The 16,663-nt window shown below is 30.4% G+C and overlaps 2 protein-coding genes across 2 annotated transcripts; one reads left to right on the top strand and one right to left on the bottom strand.

The window, feature by feature from the left end:
- Positions 1 to 3,879: 3,879 nt before the first annotated feature.
- On the top strand, positions 3,880 to 5,887 carry LOC100249478 (NAC domain-containing protein 90). The gene is made up of 3 exons (XM_002276156.4): positions 3,880 to 4,154; positions 4,733 to 5,028; positions 5,339 to 5,887. The coding sequence occupies exons 1-3, from the start codon at positions 3,989 to 3,991 to the stop codon at positions 5,636 to 5,638; spliced, it is 762 nt and encodes a 253-aa protein (XP_002276192.1). The 5' UTR covers positions 3,880 to 3,988; the 3' UTR covers positions 5,639 to 5,887.
- A 5,100-nt stretch (positions 5,888 to 10,987) lies between these two features.
- LOC100249425 (vacuolar protein sorting-associated protein 55 homolog) lies at positions 10,988 to 16,035 on the bottom strand. Its single transcript, XM_010655814.3, has 5 exons — positions 16,028 to 16,035; positions 14,429 to 14,480; positions 13,247 to 13,286; positions 13,074 to 13,158; positions 10,988 to 11,531 (listed from the first exon to the last, which is right to left on the bottom strand). Exons 2-5 carry the CDS (start codon positions 14,459 to 14,461, stop codon positions 11,348 to 11,350), a joined length of 342 nt encoding a protein of 113 aa, XP_010654116.1. The 5' UTR covers positions 14,462 to 14,480; positions 16,028 to 16,035; the 3' UTR covers positions 10,988 to 11,347.
- Between the last annotated feature and the right edge of the window lie 628 nt (positions 16,036 to 16,663).

Genomic DNA, 16,663 nt, shown 5'->3' with positions numbered 1-16,663 from the left:
CCACACTGAGACTCCGAGTACCATACGTGTGAAGGATGAAAGACTTAGAGGTTTTCATTTTCGTCAACCTTATGGGTCCCTCCTTTCTCTACGTGCCAATGCCCAGCAACTTCATGATCACAGCATGCTTGGAGAAAATCCAGTGTCTCACATTCATTTATTGATTGATGAAAGACTGCCCTCACACATACATGCATGGGTACCTTCCTCTTGTCCCTTTGAAACTTCTCATCAATTTGGAGGACAACATTGTTTACTATATTCTGTAGAAATTAATAAAAATATGGTCTTTAAGGTTGAAGTGCCATGCTGGGCCGAAATTTAAAAAGATTTTGATTCAACGACTGTGATAGAAATCTGACAAACCCTAAGGCTATGTTTGGTTCCCAGAAAATTTGAAAGAAAATGTAAGGGAAAGAAAATATAAAGGAAAAGTAGAAAGAAAGAAAAAGTGAAGGAAAATAAAAAAATAGATTAAAAGTTGATAAATTATTTTTTTTGTTACTTCAAACTCGTTTTATTTATTTTAACTCATTAATATAAAGATTAAATAATTTAAAAATATATAAATTTTTAATTAATTTTAATCATATTTGATTTTCTTTGATATTTTTCATATGACAACCAAACATGAAAAAATTATTTTCCTTTGCATTTTTTTTCTTTCCTTAGTATTTTTCGGAAACCAAACATAACCTAAAAATCTTCAACTTAATTTCATATTTGTCACCAAATCTTGTATAATCAAATCTCACTCGTCTTTGACAAATTTGGGACTCAAAAATTTTGTAACATTTCAATAATTTTGAATGAAGTAGATGATAAAGGAAAGTTGGAGGAAGATCATGCTCTATCCCTGGAAGCCACTTTCAACACAATATTCCTATAAAAAAATACTAAATAAGGAAAATTGTGTTAACTTTGTGAATTAGGTTAAGTCCCATTTCTTATACTTTGCAATAGATTTCATGTATGTCACTTGAGTTAAAATTATGAACCTTCGGTTTCTAACGAGTAATCCAAGAAAAAAAATATATATATATATATATATATATAAAATAAGAAAAAATGTTGACTCAATGAATTAAGTAAAATTTTATTTCTTACATTTTGCAATAACTTTCATGTATGCGACTGAAGTTAAAATTATAAATTTTTAGTTTTTAATTAATAATCTAACAAAAATATTACATAAGGAAAAATGTGTAATTCTATGAATTAAGTAAAACCTAGTTTCTTATATTTTGCAATGACTTTCATGTATACGACTCAAGTTAAAATTATGAATTATCGGTTTCTAATTAATAATCTAAGAAAAAAAATATTAAATAAGGAAAAATATGTAATTCTATTTATAAAATAATTGTTAATTGTGATTATTTTTTGTTGTTAAATTGTTTATTTGTGGTAATAGCATATTAAATCAAACTACTCACAACAAGCCTAAAACAAAATCAATAATTGTTGATTACGATAATTTTTTATTGTTAAATTGTTTATTTGTGGCAATAGCATATTAAATCAAACTACTCACAACAAGCCTAAAACAAAATCAAAGTCTTGATGCTTAGCATGGAAGTCATCTTGTTGACCTTCTAGTTTGTGCTTAACCAACTTAATTATTAATTTATTATTTAATTTACTCTATGGGTGTTTTAATATGCTTGTGACACATCACCTTACTATTTATCTATTTATTTATTTTTTACTAAACTATGTCATTGGAGTGAATACAAAAGAAGTCCACCTAAAATTTTGATTCCAACCCTAACATTTGAGTTGAATAACAATCTAAAATATATATATATAATTTCCAATTAGTAAATAAATAATAATAATAATAATAATAATAATAATTACTAGGGGATTTTTTAATTTAAATAATATTATTATTAAAAATTAGTATTTCATGAAATAATTACAATAAAAAGATTATTTTTTAAAGAATGATTTTATTTATAGAAATCATTTTTTTTTAATAATAGATACTTCGCTTTTTATCTTTTATATGCAAAAAAAAATCATATTTTTAAATGGTAATTGTTTTTATAATTGATGTTCCATCTTTTTAGTTTTTATTTTTATCCCATTTTAGATAAAATCATGTTTTTAAAATAGAATTTTAATTTAAATATAATTATTATTACTTTTTCAAAGGCATGTGCTAAAAGACCTGATCGGTTCATGTTTGAGCTCATTTGAAGAGATAATTCAATGCCATCTGTCTTGCCGTTGACATATGTTGCAAACAATTTCAAAGAAAGAAGATGCCTTTGGTTAATAAAATCTAAGATAGACTCGATCAACAGCCTCATTTATTAAAAGCAAAGACCATTCAATTCTAATTCAACCATCTGTTAGCACCATTCACATCATGCTAGCATGTTTCGCCATCATTTTAGGAGTCCAATAGCTTTTAACTTAAAAAATATTTTTAAAGGAAAAAAAGTTTTAAAAAATTTAAAAATTATTTTTAAAAATTTTAAAAATCACTTATAATAAAAATGAGGTTAATAATGATTATATGTGATACTTAAAAAAATTCATATTTTAAGTGATAAAAGGGTTAAAAACGTTTTTTATAATCACTCTAAAATAGACTATAAGAATGCGTTTGAAAGTAATTTTATAAAAGATTTTTAACATTTCTAACGCTTGAATGATAAAAATTTTCAAATGTTAAAATATTAAAAACGTTTTCTAAAATTTCTATAAAACGGATTTAGTAATTCTCTTAAACACACTTTTATTAAAAATATTGCAAATAAAAATATCAACAAACATCCTCTTATTTGAAGGAAAAATGTGATATATTATAATCTTGTATTTCTTTTTATTTTTAATACATCTATAGGTCCGATTTTTAAAAATAGTAAAAAAAAGAAAAAGTGAAAAAGAGAGTAATGTTAATGAAAATGACACAGAGATAAATAGAAAAATATAATATAATTATGAGAAAAAATGAAATAAAATTATAAAAATAAAGTATCGTGAATTTTTATTTTTCTTCAAATTATTATTTTTATAATTTATGTGTTGTCTGAATCCTGAAAATTATCAGGCATTTTTTTTAAGGTTAGTTGAAAATCTGATTTATTGTATTTAGTTGTAATAAAAAAATAAAATTAAAACTAAGTGTTTTCGACTCATTATTTTCTATTTAGAAAAGAAAAGTAAATTTATTTTTATTTTTCAAAATATATTATTTTTTATATTTATCTTCATATTGTTTTTTCCCCCTGGCACCAAGACTTGGACCCCTGGTGATAAAAACCTTAGCATCCTCTGTATTGAATCATAATCATAACAAGTAGAAACCATACATTAATTTTTTCAGAAAAAGGAGAAAAGGGGGAAATAGTATCAGAAGTAACGCCACTTTCGGTGGGGAGAGGATGAATTACAGTACTTGCGAGTTCAGATCCATTCTGTGCACCGTAGAGAAATTCTTCAATCTAGACCGTCCAAGAGTTGGAATGAAGATATCACACTTCATACAAACCACTCTGGCCAATGTGACCGTCAGATTTGGGAAGTTCGCAACCCAAGCACAGAGTTACAAGTCAACAGTCAAGCTCGTGTTTGGTTTATAGTCAACAAGGTCAGAGAATCGAACGGCTGGAGTGAGGATACTAAGTAGGGTGCATGGGTAGTGGGGTACGTATAGCAGGGTTATTGACCTATTCCCTCTTAAGGTCTTGTACTGTACGGGTGGAGAGGTAGCAGAGGACAAGGATTGTCTTCCACACAAACGCGTGGAAGTTTCCAAGCAACCCCATCGTCTCAAACTTTCTCATTTTACTCGGAATCGTCTGATTTGCTCTTTTGCCTAACACTTCTTCATCATTTTCATCTCTCTCCTATATATTCATGTGGAGAGAAACTTACGTGAAAATAAAAACAAAAGAAGAAAGAGAGAGAGGATATATCAGAGCTGAGTTAGATACTTTACAGAGAGAGAGAGAAAGAGAGGGGGAGAGATCTAAAAATGGAGGATATGCCCCCAGGGTTTCGCTTCTTCCCAACGGAAGAAGAGCTGGTTTCATTCTATTTGCACTACAAGCTTGAAGGAAGGAGACATGACTTGGACCGGATGATGGGTCGGGTTATTCCGGTTGTGGATATCTATGATCACAATCCCTGGGATCTTCCACGTTAGATTCTCCTCCTTCCTCCATTTCCCTCATTCTTCTTCTTCTTCTTCTTCTTCTTCCTTTTCTTCTCCATGTCTGTTTGCTTAAATGGGTACTTCATGAAATGGATATCTGTTTAATTTCTAAAGGGTCTGGATTAATCTTGTCAATAACGGTTGCCATGTATGTTTTTTGAATACTTTTTGTTTCATACAATATTCAGTCATTACTTTTTACTTTCTTACGGGTTACTATGGTTTCGTTCTCCCATTTTGTTACTTAAAATCAAACAAAATTTATAACGGACAATATCTACACGATTAAATGTAAGTGATTATAGTTTTTAATTTGAAGATAACATGGAAGGAAGAAATTTTTTGTTTAAATTAGGAATGATTCTCACTTGAAATGGATGTAGGTTTCTGAATTTTCTGTCTTTAATTTCCTTCATTTGTCCAAAAACAAACCTAGCATGAATTAAACATTAGAAAAAGGAGGAAATCTGCAATATGAATATTGATAAGGGTTTAGAGAATACTTTGTCATGGAAAATGACTTATAATTACATTTTCTTTTTCCTGAATCACATGTGGGTGCAGAGATTTCGGGAGATTTGTGTCATGGAGATCATGAATGGTTCTTCTTCATTCCAAGACAGGAGAGAGAAGCCCGTGGAGGAAGACCCAATCGACTCACAACTTCTGGATACTGGAAAGCTACTGGATCTCCTGGCCATGTTTACTCATCTGGCCAAAACAGTCGCATAATTGGCGGAAAGAGAACCATGGTTTACTATGAAGGAAGGGCTCCCCACGGAAGAAAAACTGAATGGAAGATGAACGAGTATAAAGCCATTGATGGGGAAGCTGCCACTTCAAACACTGCAAATCCACCGGTATTCACCATAGCCAATCAAGCTTTATATCCCATGCTTTTGATTTCAAGTTATTGTCCTCGATCAGCAGGCAAATTATATGGGCTAGCTAATTTAATTCTCATTAATAATATTTATAGGGTTAAATATCTTCAGCTCAAAGCATGCATTAATTTGTCGTGAAGCTGAGAAACAATTCTTGGAACCCCTATCACCCTCCATGACCCCTTGTAGATATCCATCCAATCCATCATAATTAACCAGATGTGAATTCTAATCAAGTACTTGTTCAGAACCCAAATTTCATGTGTTTTGTCTTGTTTGTTTGCAGTTACGACAAGAGTTCAGTCTGTGCCGAGTGTACATGAAAACCAAGTGCTTGCGAGCATTTGACAGACGGCCTTCGGGAGCATTGGGTCGCGAAGCAGCTTCTGGGCGAGCTAGAGGGGATGAAGCAGCAGCAACGTCTCGCCATCAGAACCCTCAAATGGTGGAGAGAACAAGCTCGCCTGAGAGCTCATCCTCATCAGGAGACCATGCCAATCCCTCTCAAACTGGGGAGAGCAGCAACTGGGAAATGAGCGCTGATAATCCACCTCTCTGGGAATGGGAACAACTGAATTGGTTCTAATGAAAAAGATCAAAAGAACAAATGGAGAAGATAAATTAAGTAGAAGCTGCAACTGCACAGCTTAACCTAATGAATAAGAATAATCTCATTAATTTCTTCTGTAAGGCTAAGGATAGCGACTGTCTCAGCCATTTCTTGATCAGATGTACCTGATTTTTCTTCCCTTTGTATTTTCTTGGCCAGACAAATTAACCAGATGTTCAGTAAATTTAACTTCAATATATCATCTGCGTATGAGTTCTTGTGAAAGTGGATGTGGTGTATAAGATTTTTCTCTTTTTTCTTGCTTTCTCAAGGAAGAAAAGAAATTAAGCAAATAAAGCTGGAGGTGTTTCGTCCTTGTTTTATTTGCAAGTGGGCATCAGGTCTTAGTTCTTAATCTTCTTCTCTGAATCTCTGCTGATTATCTTAGGTTTAGGGTTCCCCACATGAATCAAATTGTTTCAGAGAATTTGAAGTAGGAAGGATAAAATGAAATAAAAATGACAAGTATATATTTGCATAATTATTTTATTAGAGAAATTAATTTGAAAAGACCATCCTTTAATCGCAGTGCTCCACAGCTTCAACTAAATATAAACATGATTTTCTTTGGTGGTGAAAATCCAAAGGAAAAATGTTACCCAACTTAAATTGAATGACAAAAATGATTTTTTTTTAATTAGAAATTTCATATAAAAATAAAATATTTTATGTTCAAAATATATAGATTTACTTTATATTTTTTAAAATTTGAGGTGATAATTTTCCTTTCGTACCTCAATTTTTTTAAATAACTTCTATAATGATTAACTTTTGGATGTCAATTTTAAGAATTTTGGTATATATATGTAAAAGTTAGTGCCATTTTTTTATTCTAAACACAAAAAATGGGAATTGATTTTTTATTTAAAAATAAAAACTCGGAAGTATATTATGATGATGCTTAAATAAACTTTTATTTTATTAATACATAACAAAATTTTATTATAAGAAATTAAGAAAATGTGTAATGGTGTTTTGAATGAAAGTGTTTTTTTTTAAAATGTTTTTAAGACAATCATTTATCAAATATTTTTTTAAAATCTTTCGAAAACATTTCAAGTAACTTTTTAACGTTATAAATAAATTTTTAAAATTTTAAAAATATTTCTTAAATTTAATCAAATGCCTCTTTTCTTTTTTGTTAAAAGTATTTTTTTTTTACGTGAAAAATGCTTCTAAATCATTACAAAATGGTCTATAAATATATCATTTATAATCCTAACTTTTTATTCTCAATTATTTTCTTTTATCAGCCAAGTTTTGGTTCTCATAAAAGCCGTACACTAGTCTAGATTGAAAATACCTTGGCTTAAGGACAAAATTAAGTTTCGGGTTAGATTGACCAATTGACCAACTTACTTGATTTGTTGAAGATTTGAGCCTTAATGTCATGGAAGCTTCCTGCCTCATGCAATCTCATAGGAGGGTCATTTGGAATAGGATGTGATATTAAGTTTACTTATTTTATTTTATTTATGGTAAAAGAAAGAATTTATGCAATTTATAGTTTTCTATATTTTAATAAAACAAACATTAAGATATTTTCATTTTAAAAATAAGCAATTTATGGTCTATTTGATAATGCTTTCAAAAACAATTCATAAATATTTATGGAAACCAAATTTTGTTTACAAACATAAACATGAAAAAACATCCTTTTTTTATTTTTTTTTTCTTTATGAAAATAATGTGCACTGATTCACAATATAAAAATTGTCAAAATATTGCTTATATTTTCAATGTTTCTCATAATAATAATCTACACAAAAATACATGAATACCTTCAATTTATTTCTTAAAAAAACTTTAATTTTTTTTTTTTTAATTGTTTTCAATTTTAGAAAATTTTCCAAACAAATTTAGGTTAGAAAATAATTTTCTATCTTAAAGAATAAAAAATGTTTTCAAGTAATATTTGCTTATTAAGAGACATATATACCCTTTTATACCTTAATCTTGGGTCAAATTTATGGTTTTCTAAAATTTTAATTTTATTTACTCATATGTTCTTGAAAGGTCATATTTGGTTTTTGAAAATTTTAAAAGAGAATGTTAAAAAAAAAAAAAAAAAAAAAATGAGGGAATGTAAAAGAAAAAAAAGGAAGAATAGTAGGAAAAGAAAAATTAAAAATATATTTAAAGTTAATAAATTGATTCTATATAATGATTCAAACTCCTACATTTTATTTTACATTTTTATGTAAATATTAAATAATTTAAAATACATAAATTTTTAATAATTTATTTATTTTTCATATTTATCTTAATACTTTCTTTAAAAAAAATCAAATTCCATCATATTTAAAATTAATAAAATATACTATTTGTTTTTTTAGCCTTTTTAACTCTGTTGCATGCATGTGTGGACCCTAAATGGAAAAATATTTATTTATTTATTTCTTTATTGATACTTCAAATAAATGGACCCTTTTTTTGAACTTAGAATGATCCGAGTAAGCATAGAGGATAAGAGCGTTGACAATACCAAGTTACGGCGGCCGGAGGCAAGGCTTGTGTGCGCTCATCGGTGGTAGATATAGCGGGTCCTGCCATGTGCTAAGATTCCCATTGGCCTCGTCTCACTGTCGATGTCAAATTTAAAAATGAATAATCTCATGAACATACTTCTAGCCTTAATTTAAATGCACTAAATTATCATTGATTTCGAATTTTTTTAAAATTATTAAAAGCTAGAGCTTATCTAAATTTTTTTTTTTATCGAAAATACTTTTAAAAAATAAATTTTATAATTTATGAAAATCTAATTAAAAATAAATTTTTATTTTGTGAAATGAAAGAAGATGATCGGTTTTCAAGATAAATGCGGAGAGGACTTGGCTGGTGAGAACATAGACTAAGAAACGTGTTGATGTGGTTTGCATGGACACAGAGCATTGAAGCTGACCAGTATTGAGATTCGATAAAAGAATTGAAGCACATGCCTCCATTATAAGTCATTGATGAACAGACTTTCAAACCGCCATGGCAATGGTTGAAGTCAGTTGAATCTGGAAAGTTCTCACGGTAGAAGAAGAATGGCCTTGATTCAATGTGAACGATATTGTGTTTTCTTAATTTTCTAGTTCAAAGCTGTAGACGGTGTCGTTCCTTCCGCTTTCTCTTATTCTCTAGTCTTTGGAAAAAGAGAATTTGATGTGCAACAAGGCAGTTTCTTCCTCCCATTCCTTTATAATTTTATATTTTTTACGAAGACCACAAGTGAAAGCATTGACAGAGGAGACCATGGCTTGTCTCCTGTTCTTACTTGATCTCCAAACGATCACTCCGCAAGGTCTAAAAGCTTCAAGATTTCTGAAACCCCTTTCCCACCTGTCAAGGTCTCTGTAAGAGGTACGTTTTTGACATTTTCATGTTCTTATGCTGATTAAATTTTATTTGAATAGTTCCATGGAAAGGATTCTTCAGGCTTAGATGAGAAACTTAGAAAAATGTTATTTCCCTTACCAAAAGTTATTCAGTACTTTAAATATATATATATATATATATATTATTATTATTATTATTATTATTATTATAAATGAAACTTTTCCCATTTTAATTCTACCATTACCAAAAGTTATTATGTACTTAAACAAAATAATTTATGATAAATGAAACTTTTCCATCCTAATTCTATAATTATTAATGGAATAAAGATTTTTTATGATGAAGCGATCACTCAATTTGTGAATCTAATTTTTCCCGTATTTTTATTTAAAAAATAATCTATTTTTAATATAAATATCCTTCACCATTTCTAATATATATATATATAAATATAAAGTTATTTTTACAAAAAAAATAAAAATAAAAATAATGAGAATATTAAGGTCTATTTGGTTAATGTTTTTTAAAACTGTTCTGAAAAACAGTTTTTGAGAATAGGCTTTAGTGCTTTTAGAAGAAAAAAATTGTGTTTGAGAACTGAATTTTGGAAAACCGTTTTTGTTCTCAAAAACATGTTTGATTGAGTTAATAAAAAAGTTTTTTAGAACAAGTAAAACAAAAAACATGTTTGAAAGATGTTTTTTTTTTCTTTTCCAATTAATAAAATGTTTTCTTCAAGTAACTTTATATTATAAATTTATAAATAATTTTTAGATACACAGTTCATTTAAATTAAAAAAATTATTTATTTTATTAATTTTAAAACAAAAATATTTTTTATATTTTTTTTAAATAAATCAAACATGATAAAATTATTTTTATTAACATTTTTTTCTTGATTTAATCTTTAATTTTATTAAAAATTATAGTATATTTTATTAAGATGAGATAAAAAAATTTTAAAAGAATTAATTTAATTTTTACAACTAATTTTTACCTAACAAGCTTGTAAATAAAATAAATAAGACATGAAAATAAATGCAAGGAAGGAGATGGTCACTTTCCAAGGAAGGAGATGGTCATTGAAGATGGCGTTTTGCTTGGGTTGACCAATAGATTTTACCACCTAATATGCCCGTTCCACTATTGAGAAAAGTATTTACCCAATATTATTACCTTATTTATAAATGACTACCCTCACCCTTAGTCGTCTCTCATCTTCTTCAAAACTAAGAAAAAGTCACCTGTAAAACCCTCTCAAAGTAACTCCTTTTCTTTCTCTTCCATATCCTTAAGCAAGTTTTTTGTTTTTTTTTAACAAAACAACTCAAAAAAAAAATCAAAACTAAGAAATTGGAAAAATCAAAAATTTTCTTTTTCTATTTTCATTCTTGTTCCCCACTTTTCTCAGCATCCAAACAGGAAAATATAAACGAGAAAAATAAAAAAACTAACAACAATAATAAAAAAAAAGCTCGGATTTGAAAAAAAAAACACGAAGAATAGATGTTCTCTTTATAACTTTTTTTATTCTGTAAACAGTCAAAAAGTCGACAAAATACCATTTTTTTTGTTCTCTAAAAAGTGCAATTTTGAGAACATGGAGAATAAGAAAAACAAAAACAATTTTCTCAATCAAACAAGTTTTTAATATTTTTTGTTTTCAAGAACAAAAAACAGTTCTTGAAAACACCAACCAAACAGGCCCTTAATTTTAAATTTCGAGTTTTTAATAACCTTTTTAATCAAATAACCCATTTTTTATCAATGAAAAATAAGAGGAATCCACCTTGCTTGCAACTCACCTAAATATCTGGAATGAATAAAAAATATAAGTTTGAAAATCCTTAATAATAAATAAATAGAAAAATCCAATAATCAACTTCCAATTCATGAGTTGGGCACCAATCACCATTTCATCTTTGAACCAGAGAATAAAATCAAAATAAACTACAAGTTATATGTATATTAAATAAGAACAACATAATATAATAAAACTTCAGAATATAAACAGATTTCTTTTTCATTGGAGCCAATAAACCTTGGCTTGAAAGAAAAAGAGAAGTAACGTTCTTCCAGAGTTTCTCTTCTAAGAATGTTAAATAAGATTTCCAACCTCAAACTCCAACCCATTACAGTGAGCAAACCGAGTACAGTGGAGTAATACATGAGTTTATCAGACCTGTTTTCTGAAGATGCACAGAAACAGATTCCAGAGTTACAGAGTGGTAAGTTTTCCATTTTTTTTCCCTTTCCTTGTATGCAGCTCATAATTTTTATAAGTAACCTACTAAAACTGGCCCAAATTATCAACAACACAACGCTTGCACGGCTGTATCTCCAATGTAGAATGCTCGTTCACCATTCATCTTCAAGGTTAGCATGATGAAAACACATGACAGTGCAGACAAATACGAGGAAGGAGAAGAACTCAATCCACATAGCTCCATTCCCTATCAGATCAGCATGCCTAAGGATAATAGGAATGGCTATGCTCCCCACTGCTGATGCCCCTGTTAAGAACTTAGCCGCATCTATCCAACTACAATTAAAGAAATGAAAATTTATGAGGCAAATGATGTAGGGAAAAAAAGACAAGCTGTCAACATGATTTGCACTGACTCGAGCACATCTGTTTCTTAGCAAGGTAAACACAAGTACCACACCCAGGTGAAATTAATTTCTCCACAGCATGCTATGCAAAAAGGAATAAAGGGATTTGTGATTAACAACCTCGAGTTAGTTATATAATTCAGATAGTTTGCTCCTTTTAAGAATTGGTATTGGCTTCAAGTCATGGAAGAAGAGTTCTCATGAATAGGATGCCAACAAATATCCAAGCAATCTAACAAGGAACGGTCAACAAGAAAAATGAGGGCATGGAAGTACCATATGATCCACTGCATATATAGCATCAGAGATGGACCGCACACCCACATTTTCAGAATTTACAGAAATAAAAGATATTATAGATTTAGGGGGAAAAAAGAGAAAAACCAAAATTTTCAGGATGTTTTACTAATAAAAAAAGGATTCAGAGATGTTCAAAATTCAACAAAGTACCATGGTTAAAAGATAAGACTTGCTTAAGGGGGGAAATAACTCATATATACACACAGATATTTGAATTGTATTTAAGAATGAATGAATTATTGCATCTCATAATTATATGAATGATTTAAATAACCTGTAATTAAATGTTTCATATGAGTTATTTAGTGCCATTGTATATCATCATCAGTGTTTCTCCAAGATATATTTGGCATGCACCACATGAGACACATGTTCTCATTCCTAATGAGAAGAATGTAACCCTTGTATAAGACAGTCTACATGAAACAGTAACTTAGAAATCACATTCCAATCCTCAGGACTTCCATCCATGTTTCTTGGGTGGCTGCTGGTCCATGTAAAACCTTTCGTCAGTACCACATCACTCATCATTCCTGAAGTTATAACTTGTTTCAGAAAGTAATATGACTAATATCTATTCATTCACATTACTAAACAACTAAATCAGCTCATCTTATTTTGTCACCTTATAAGCATCTTTCCTATTTCTCTCTTATGTGACCCCGTTTCATTTTGTCCTTCCCATCTTAGATGCACAGCAAACATACCCATCTTAATTGCTAGCCACTCTTTTGTACATCATCAATGATCTCATTACTTTGTTATGTAACTGCCCTATGCTTCCATACAACATGAAGGATCTCGTTGCTTTGTTAATACTGCCCCAGGGAATTTGATTGGAATAAACTAGTTGCATAGAACACCTTAAGCAAATCAGCTAATACAAAGCAAATGCACCCAATGCTTCCTTTTATCAAGTATCAACCATGCCATTTGGCATTTAAATCATTGTTGTATCATCTCCTTGTGGGTTCAGCATAAGGATCTAGAAATGTATCAATGAATAATACAAAATATCTTATCATAGAGAAAGAATATTTTTTGGAAGGAACTAATGATAAAATCCACTTAAGACATATATAGGATCTCCAATAAACCTAATAATGTATATAGTGAAATTGAGGAAACAAGTCCTGAGTATCTTAAAGAGCTTGAGCAAAGAAATACTCACCCCCCACCATCTCGGCTGGTTAAGAATTGAGTGGAACCACCCCCAAAGAACAAACAAGGCATAGGCACCAGTATATACATGAGAGCTGCTGACCATAAAATTCACAAAATCAAGCTTTCAAATGCAACACTGGTCCAAAAATAGATAGTACAACTTGTCAAAAACTCACAGACCTGATAACATTGGCCACCAGTTGTTGTATAGTGCACAAGCCTGCAATCAAAAACAAAAAGGCAAGCTTAAAAAGCAACCAAAAAAATATCCAAAAGGAGTGTACGCTTTTTCAGTTAAGAGAAAAAAAAAATAGTCCCAGAAAAAAGATTCGCATTCAACAACAGGAATATACAACAAGGAAATGGTGGAACATGTCCCTAGTTATATAAATTGTGCTTAATCTGCCTCTTTGTTCAATGGATTTTCAAAATCAGTGAATTGCAAACATCAGTCATACTGAGCTAAGTAGAATATGCACTTCATTATGCCATAGGGTATTAAAGAAGAAAAATTGAAGACCTGAATGACTTTTGTTGAGACTGCAGATCTAGATTAATGATTTAATAAGTGGATCATAGCCTATCAAAAACAACAAAAAAAAAAAAGTGGGGGGAAAAAGAAAAGACAAAAATATCAGTTCAGCAACTTATTGTGTCATAGGCCGAGATTTGGGGATTACATGAATTCTTGAGACATTCAGTGCTCAAGTCCATAACATATATCTAGCTAATAGACGCCGTTCAGTTGCTACCATGAGAAGTTGTATTCTGCTCACATAGAACAGATAGAAAGGTTCAACTAATGGTCCGATACAACACCAAGATTATCAAAGAGGGGAGTAGTGGCAATTTAAGGGCAATAAGAACAGAGGTGGAGAAGATTATTTATATCTAGATGTTTTATTTTTCTTTTTATTTTCCCATTTTGAAGAGAAGTTAAACCTTTAATCATATTTTTTCCTCTCAACTAATTGATTTGGATGATGTTGCTATGTCCACCTTTCCCTAGTCCATGCTACACTATGTTTCAACAATGTGAAAGCAAAACACCAAGCAAAGTATTAAATTCCTAAGAGACAGAATTATGTTGATAGCCTGATAATGTGATATAAGCCTATGAAATTTTACTCCCACAAAATTAGAACGCACATCATTCACAGGTTGAGCAAAGCCAAGAAAACCTATTTGATACACAAATTAATAAGGAATTGGATGAAGTCTCGAGAAAATAATCAAAGGCCTAAGTGCCATAAAAGGAGAAACCATCTAATAGGCTCAAACAAATCAAAGCACTTAGAATTGATAAGCATCCTTTGCTGAAATTGCCACAAATCTATTACCAATCTGATTAAGAAAATTTACCAGGATCTGCAGCAGGATACTGGATGAAAACATAAAAGCAAGACCAGCAAGGCTGCAAATAAATAAAGTTATATTTGAAATTAGAAGATTTTTTTTTTTTTTTTCATTTTGTAAAATAGGCCAAAATAAAAAATTCAATACCAACTTACACTGTAGAGGACATGAACCATTCAGCATACCCAAAGACAATGCAGCAAACAGAAAACAATTAGCGCCAAAAGCAGTAAGAATATGACAAAAAATATAAGATATATTATATTGAAGATAACTGGATCAACCAAACATAACCACTAAACAAAGAAATGATCAAATGCCCCTCTGCATCAATCATAATATAGGAGAGTTAAGATTCAATGATAACAACTTTGTTTTCGGATTCAATTTGGGAGGAATTGGATGGTGACAGTGTTGGGGGCTCCTCGATTACTGCAGCCAACTTAAGACCTTAAGGTTGGATCTGGCATGAAGTATTTGAAAATCATGCTTATCAAAATAAAAAATAAAAAATGAAGTATTTGAAAATCATAGGTTGCTTTTGAACTGGAAGAGTTTTGAGGATTTTGAGAACAACATATGCAGAAGCAGCTTTCACTTGGTGATCTCACCCCAGTTCTTGCAAATGATAAGAAACTTCAGTTCAAGCATAAATGACACTTGACATGCATCGCCATTTCATTGAAAAGAAATGTTTTTTGCTTCAAGAATCCATTCTATGTTTCTAAATTTGCTGAGAACAATGAGTTTATGGCAACAATCATTCTTCGTGGAAAGCTAGTTCTATAATTGGCAATGAAGTTGGTTTCAATTCTCCTCGAGGAAAATGAAAACCAAGAAAATCACATCAAGAAAATGTCTATCACTAGCAAAAGTTAACCTCCCTCTTTACTAACTTTAACTTAGTTGACATATCTCTTGTTTATAATCACAAAGACGGCCACCATTTTATCAAAAGCAGCAATACCCTGATATGATTAGTTAACTCACAAGTCACAATTAACAAGTGTAAACTCGAACCCGCCTACTACCTAGTGAAACTGTTATTTGAGCCAGAACAAAGCAATAAACACATGTGACTCATCCACGAGTATCGAGGCAAAGGAGCTTTGTTTGGTTGATGAGGAAATGAAAGGAAAAGAAAATTAAGTAAATTTTTTAAACATAGCTTTTATTGTGTTCATTATTCAGGGCAAGAGAATAAAAATTATACCTTCCTTCCTTCTCCTCTGTATCGCTCGACAACCAAAAAGGGGTAAGTTCAAACCAATACAAATTTTCTACCAACTCCAATCCCATTTCATCTCTTTATGTCCCTCATTTCTATGATCAATATATTCCATTACTCACCCACCATCAGTTCCATGTATTCGTCATTTAAAACCCTAATCCTCTGTTTGGCTTTCGGGAAAATTTAACAAATAAAAAAAATTTGAATCACAAAATTTTCGTCTTCCGATTACACGATGAAAGTCATGAAATCAAAGTAAATCAAACACCAATTTTCTTGAATCTGTGAAGCCTTCGAAAAAATCGAATTGGCAATGAAGGATCGGGTTACAGGAAAAGTAAAGCGAATTGGAAATGGAAAAGTAAGGATCGTACCTTCGATCGTCATGGCCATTTCTAAGCAATTAGAAAGAGGGGACCGGAGAGAAGAAGGGGAAAGATTCGCTACACACCAAGGCAAAAGATCCAAGGGAGGAAGGAATCAAAAAGAAGCCAAACCCTTCTCTCCGGTAACTTGCTCGCTTGTAGCCTATAGGTAAGTTGTCGCGGGTAACCCTGAATTTATCTCAACTTGCCGATATGATTCATCTAAAAATACTTTCTACTTGCTGCACGCGTGCCTAAGTGTAGCTGCCGCTTCTGCTGAACCGGATATATTGTAGAAATTTACATCCCACTTCCGATTATTAAATTGAAAAAAAAAAAAAAAAAGGTACAAAACAAAGTTAGGCCAGTAAATTCATAGGAGTTTCAATTAATTTCTAATGATTTGGTAATGTATTATTGTTGTTATGTAACAAGTGAAACAATGTAATTAATATTCTTATATCATTATTAAATGTTGGTTTGATTAAAATCTTATAATAATTTCATATGATTAATCTGATTTACCTCATATTATGTTTTGACTAAATATGCTTTATCGTTATTGATTTTAAATTTCATCCAATATCACCACTATCATTTTTATTTATTATTCTCGTTACCTTTACTTTTTCGTATCGTTTTCAT

This window comes from Vitis vinifera, chromosome 8 (genome assembly GCF_030704535.1).
Source record: "Vitis vinifera cultivar Pinot Noir 40024 chromosome 8, ASM3070453v1".
Taxonomy (NCBI): Eukaryota; Viridiplantae; Streptophyta; class Magnoliopsida; order Vitales; family Vitaceae; genus Vitis; species Vitis vinifera.
The sequence above is the reverse complement of the archived record's forward strand: the minus strand, read 5'-3'. Positions and strand labels throughout refer to the sequence as shown.